At 30.7% G+C, this 6,925-nt stretch overlaps 1 protein-coding gene across 1 annotated transcript; it reads left to right on the top strand.

The window, feature by feature from the left end:
* The first annotated feature begins 2,695 nt into the window (after positions 1-2,695).
* Positions 2,696-6,925, top strand: LOC11406393 (putative F-box protein At3g16210). Its single transcript, XM_024773028.1, has 4 exons — positions 2,696-3,725; positions 6,395-6,493; positions 6,601-6,667; positions 6,826-6,925. The coding sequence occupies exons 1-4, from the start codon at positions 2,696-2,698 to the stop codon at positions 6,923-6,925; spliced, it is 1,296 nt and encodes a 431-aa protein (XP_024628796.1).

Here is a 6,925-nt window from a genome sequence, read left to right on the forward strand (position 1 = left end):
ATCATGTTGAAGATTTGACTTTAAATCCTCTAAAACAAATATTAGTAACAAACGTGAGCAAAAAATAATAATGTTAAAGATTGGACTTTAAATACTCTAAAAAAAAAAAAGATCATAACAAATGTAAGCAAAAAAAATGTTAAATATTGAACTTTGAATCTTCTGAAAAAAAAATTAGTAACAACGTGATCAAAAAATAATGTTAATTACATTGGACTTTAAATACTCTTAAAAAAAGATTAGGACTCAAAATATTTTAGAAAAAGATTTGTTAGCACTATATTAAATATTAATAAGTAGGGTTCTCACGGTTAATGGTTCGTTCCCGCATTGCTTAGTTTTTCTCAACCTTTCTTAGCCCTCTTAAGTTTTTCTCTTTTTCTTTCATGTTACAACTAATCAAAGTCGATTAATCTAATGGATTATATTTGACTTTGTTTTTTTTTTTTTTTAAACAACTATATTTGACTTTGTTGGTTTATAAGTGATTATGATTCAAACTGTTTACGATTAATTTTAAGGATTATTTGACTTTACAGATTTATAGTTGCTTATACAAACTATGATAGCGTGACTTTTTTTTTATCTAAACTGAACCGTTTTTTTAATTATTATTAAATAACGGGAAAATAAGCAATAACATTTCTTGGCGTTAAGCTCCTTCCACTGCCGTTTAAAGGAATAAAAGCATCACTTTTTTCTTTGTGATTCCAAAACGTTCTGCATGTATACAATTGATACACTGCTCCCATAGCCCCCATCCAATATCCAACCAAATCTAATGAAATCAAAGTGTTAAAACCATTTAAATAATTCAAAATTGTTAAACCATAATCACACTCTGTTACCAACAACTAAAAATAGAAACACTAGAAAGTTTAAACCACCATCTTTTGTTTTTGGTTACATTCAAACCACCATCTGAGAGGCCATTAAAAGAGAGGACTACTAAGAAGTATGGATACGAACAACGACATCAGATACAACACAGATACTGACACGCCAATAATGTTGATAATTTGAGAAAATCACATAATTTAGGGTAATTATATTTGTGGATCCGGATGCAACACGTGTTCAGACACATTTAATATGAGGAGTGTATGTGATTCATATGCGAGGAGTAATTAATATCATAATTCATAATCACAGTATAAAAGAAAAAAATCAAATTGAAGTGTAAATAGAACCGGTGGATTAAAGATAGATAAATCGGGTAGAAAGAAACAAAAGGCTAGCTACACTACCATATCAACAGGAATTCCTAAATTCAATTGCTCAATGAAGTATTCCACCACATATTTTAAAGGTAAAAACTTTGATGTTGTTGCGAAACATAGACCTTAGATATGGTCTGTGTAATGGGACACGATTGTTATGTCGTGGTTTCTTTAAGAATATGTTGGATGTGGAAATCCTAACAAAAAGCAATGCTGGAAAAAGAGCATTCTTTCCCAGAATTAAATTAAAAACAAATGCGAGTTCAGGACTTCCCTTTTTGCTTAGTAGAAAACAGTTTCCCATTAGACTAAGTTTTTCTATTACCATAAATAAGTCACAAGGGTAGACCATTCTCAATGACGAAATCGATCTTCCACGACATGTTTTCAGTCATGATCAATTATATGTAGCTTTATCAAAAGGAATTTCTCAAAATTTAACAAAAGTTCTCATTAAAGAAGAGAAAATAGAAGGAGAAGATGGAGACTTTACAAAAAATGTAGTTTTTAAAGATATTTTTTTTATCATAACATGTCATTTATACATTTATGTTATGATGTTACTAATTACTATTGAAATAAACAATAAATGATCATTATTTTATCTTAATTTTATATGCAGGCAAACTAAAATATGTTGAGTTCAAAAATAATTTTGTTATAAATCTATATATCAATCATTTTCATTAATATTTAAAAATTTAAAAATTTAAGGCTAAAATATGGTTTTAGTCCATGCAAATATGCCTCATTTTAGTTTTAGTTCCTGTAAAAAAAAATTGTTTTTGGTCCTTGCATTTTTTATTCTCACATTGATATCCTATTCGTTACACACATACACACATTGTTGAGATATATACACACACATATATTGATATCCTATTTGTTACATATTTGTTAATATTTAAATTTATTTTTATTTATTTGTTTCAAGTTTTATTTGTATTGAAAATTGAGAGCATATTTGAAAAGAAAAAGTCAAACTATAATATTTGAAATAGTTGTTTTTTTATATATAGTATAGATATAAATATATAGTATTGATTCATCACAATAATTTACTTAATTAACCCTTTAACTTTTTTTTACAATCCTTTAAATTAAAAGATACCATTATTTCTCTAAAAAAAAAAACGATAACATTGTTTAATCTCGTATAAATATTTAGCCACCGTAAACTAACTCCCGGTGAAAAAGAGAGTTTTGTTTGTTGTGGAACTTGTCAAAAAGAGAGTAAAACACTTATTTTATTCGAAAAAACAGGGTTTCCTTTTTTTTTTCTTTTCTTCAACACAACGTGAAAACCCTTATTTTCAACCTCAGTTGTTTCATCTATCACAAAATAAAAGTTCCTTGTTTTAATCGAGTGCTACCTTTTTTTTTATAGCCACGGTTTCCTTTAGGGATTATTGTGGGAAGGGAACGTATGTTGGAATTGATTGGCGGCACCTTGGAGAAGTTTGAGTGAGAAATCAATGGCTCCAAACAATGAAAAGGTTAGCAGTAGCTTATATATTCCTGAAGATGTTTCCTTCATTATTTTCTCTAAACTATCCCTCAAATCTCTCAAGCGGTTTACTTGTGCGTGCAAATCATGGTCTCTTTTATTTGAAAACCCTAGTTTTATGAATATGTTCCGCAAAAATTTCATATCTATGCATCAGTCATTGTACAACAACACTTATCTCTTTCTAAATATAAAGGAGATATGGCCATGTCCCCAAGATGATGGTTCAGAGTTGTATTTGGTTTCTGGCGACAAATTTGAGAACAGTTTTGAATTGAAATGGCCAGATTCACTTCCACTGGACGCGGATGAGATTTATTTGTTTGATTCTGGATTTAACGATATTATTTGCTTTTCTGATATTCGTCATGCAAGGGTTGCATTATGGAATCTAGATACTAAGCAATTGGAGACTGTTGCTCGAAGCCCTGCTCAAGTTTTACCTTCTTCTACTCCTTGGTTTGTTGTTCATGGATGTGGTTATGACCATGTTAATGATGACTATAAGATCATTCGTTATGTTCATACTTATAATTATATACCTTATGACAAAGTTGACTGGACTTATATGCCAATGAAGCCACACCCTTTTTGGGAGATTTATAGCATAAGAAATCACTCTTGGAAGAGACTTGATTTAGACGATATGGCTAGAGGTACAGGTCGTAAGGTGTACTTGAATGGATTATGTCATTGGTGGGCGATGAGAGATGATAATTACATGGTTTCTTTTAACTTGAGCACTGAGATGTTTTCTACTACACTGTTACCCTTGGATATGCAAGATAGATATCATGATGAATGGGTGGATATGGGCAGGAGATACTTAGACTTGGTGGTGTTAAATGGGTTTGTTGCTATGATCTTAAAGCATGTAAAGACAGCAGCTTTTCACATATATGTTTTGGGTGAACCTGGTCATAGAGAATCATGGACTAAACTCTTCATAGTCGGACCCTTGCCTAATGTTTGGCGTCCTCTTGGAGCAGGAAAAAAAGGTGATCTATTCTTCGTTAAAGATGATGATGGACTAACTTGTTTTGATTTAAATACCCAAAGAATTGATGATTTTGGTGTTAAAGGGGAGTCTTTATATTGTGACTTTGAAATTTATCAGAAAAACTTTCTTCCGATTGGTCGGAAAAAAAATTAATTATTTTTTCATTCCCAAGTTCAAAGCTTTTATCCAAGAGGGTTTTAAGTATAATATCTACTTTATGCCATTTGATTGCCTAGAAATTTTAGAGTGGTCAATGGATATCCGACTTTAAAAGATATCATGCACAAGTTTCTGGCGTAAAGGGACTCATTTAAACTAAAGGGTAAATACCTCATTTCATATATATAATATTAGCGAATTCCGGTTTTAGTCCATGTAAAAAAAAAAGATTTAGATTTTGTCCCTGTAATTTCAAATTTTTCCACTTTTGATCCCTCATTCCACCACGTCAGCAGAATCTGCATACATGACACGTAAAATGAGGGATTAAAAGTGGAGGAATCTGAAATTATAGGAACCAAAAGTGTGAGGAGTTTGAAATTACAAGGATGTAATTTATAAGAGTCTCCTGTAGGTTAACCAAAACCTTGAGTTCGAATCTAGCATTGAACATACATCAACGTTAAAACTCTCACAGAGTGTTCGTCGAGTTCCACAAAACTTGATCGGTCTCCGCAGTTACACGCTGAGGATAATTGATAATTGGAGTTATTTGTTGGAAGTGGGTTCGGTTCCGATTCAGTTTGGTTATGTTTTTCTTCAAGAAGACACTAAACAATATTTTTTTTTTTTTTTTAAGGAACACCAGTTTATATATTAAAATATATATATCTATCGACCTAATTTTGGCTCTTGAAATCGCAATTAAATATTTTTTTTAGTTTTCTATTTCTTAAAAATAAAACCCAATTTTATTGGATTCACTTTAAACTCGAAAGGAAATATTAAAACGTGATTTTAATAGCCACAGAAAGACATTTAGATGTATTTTACTTTGTTCTAGTTTCCGTTAGAAAATGTTTAAAGTATTTTTTTTAACAAAAACGGGACCATAAGATGATTGAACCGTATAATTTCTCTTATTTGCCAATGTTGTTGTTTTTTTATTTTTATTTTAGGGAATTTGCCAATGTTGTTTTAAATACTGTTTTTCACATTTTGTTATCAGGTAGAAGATTTTTCCATCCTAATGCAGTTTTTTATGTTATGAATTCGAACTTAAAATTCCACAATAAACTTAGATGCGTGGAGCAAAATGAAGTAGCAACTAAAATAAGAGTAGTTTCAAGCAGTAACAACAACATCAAACCTAGATTTAAGTGTGAAGCAAAACCAGCGGCGAAGGGCTTCAGTACCATGGGTTAGCATTGGCTATCCCAAAAGAAGAAGAAAAATCTTGAATATTTAACTTAGGGTTAAATATGTTTTTGGTCCCTATAAATATGTCAATTTTTCGTTTTAGTCCCTCTAAAATTTTCCTTCAACTTTTAGTCCTTATAAAATTTTCAATCACTACTTTTGGTCCCTATTTTTAATTTAATTTTTGTATTTTTCTAATGAAATTGCGCAGAAATGTGTATAATATTCTAAAAAAAATTAGAATTTTTTAACAAAACACAAATTAAATATGAATTTTTAACCGTAAAACATATATAAATTCATATTAAATTCATATTTTGTTAAAAAATTCTAAATTTTTTTTGGAGTATTCTTGTAATATTTTGAATATTTCTGGAAAATTTTATTAAAAAATATGAATTCTACATATGAGTTTACTTTAAAAGAGGGACCAAAAGTGAAGATTGAAAATTTTATAGGGACTAAAAGTTGAAGGAGAATTTTAGAGGGACTAAAACGAAAATTTGACATATTTATAGGGACCAAAAACATATTTAACCCTTTAACTTAGGTATGTATATAGCTACCCCATTAAGATATTATTTGGTCACTCCAAACAATTTTGTTGGTTAAAATAGAGATGGTATTATAAAAATATTGATAATCTATTTAGTTTAAAAACTCCTTAGAGTTCAACTTTTATAAATAACTATTTTTCTTTTTGGTCAAATAAATAACTATTGTTAGCTTTTATTTTCTTTGTTGCAATTTCATTAAATATGAGTAAAATTAATTAGGTTTTATATATTAGTGTTTAATTTATTCTTTTCTTTATATTTGGCCCCCTCATAAAAACAGTGGTAGCTTCGCTACTGAGAAAACCACAATAATATTCAAGCAACAAAAATAAATGATAAGAGAAAACAACATACAATATATTTTGTTTACCCCGGTTGGACCAATTTGTCCCACATACGGGCAATGATGGATCCAAAAATTTTAATCGGTGCGGGCAAGATTATATATCGTAGTTTTTATTTATTTATAAAAAATACACATTAGTTTATGAGTGTTAAAAACAAGAATATCTATATCGTGTTTGTTACATTTTTTTAATATTTAAATTTATTCTTATCTATTTGTTAGATGTTATTTAAATTGAAAATTATATTTTTGGTGAATGAAAACTTGATTTTTGATTGAATTTTTTATGGAATTGTTTTCTTGGAAGAACCACCACTCTCTGCAACACCACCACCAGATCTTCTTCGTACCTCCTTTGATTCTTGATTCGTTGAACGGTGATGGCGATTTTCTGGTCTTTGTAAGGGGTTTTTCAAGCAGCCGCCGTCGCGGATCTGCACGTTGGCTTTCCAAAACTACTGCGGCCTGTTGATGGTTGTGGTGGTCGGTTTCAGCTCAATGATTGTTTGTGTGTTTGATTCACAAAACGTGTTCTTCGTTAAAAGCTTGGTCTTGTTATCATGGATTTGGTTGGTTTAAAGGTTATGTTCTCATATCCTGTTATATTTCAGATCCGGTATGTCCTTCGGCAACTCCTTGTGTCGGAGGATACATATGGTTTTGGGCTCGAAAGGGCTGGTATAGCTGCTGTGTGATTGCAAGGGCTATTGGTTCGTGAATTCTTCTGTGTTGACAGTTGATTCATACACCATTATTCACAAGGTTACTTTGGTGTCATATATGTGGTCATGTCTTTGATTTCGTTGATTATGATTCAGAGCTGTTGAGTTATGCAGGTTTCAGAGATATGGTGATGCATCGATGCTTTTAATATATGTCGCAGTCATTGTGGCTGACTTCAGACTGCTTTGGAATCCTCGTCATTCGTATGATTGA

This window comes from Medicago truncatula, chromosome 8 (genome assembly GCF_003473485.1).
Source record: "Medicago truncatula cultivar Jemalong A17 chromosome 8, MtrunA17r5.0-ANR, whole genome shotgun sequence".
Lineage (NCBI taxonomy): Eukaryota > Viridiplantae > Streptophyta > Magnoliopsida > Fabales > Fabaceae > Medicago > Medicago truncatula.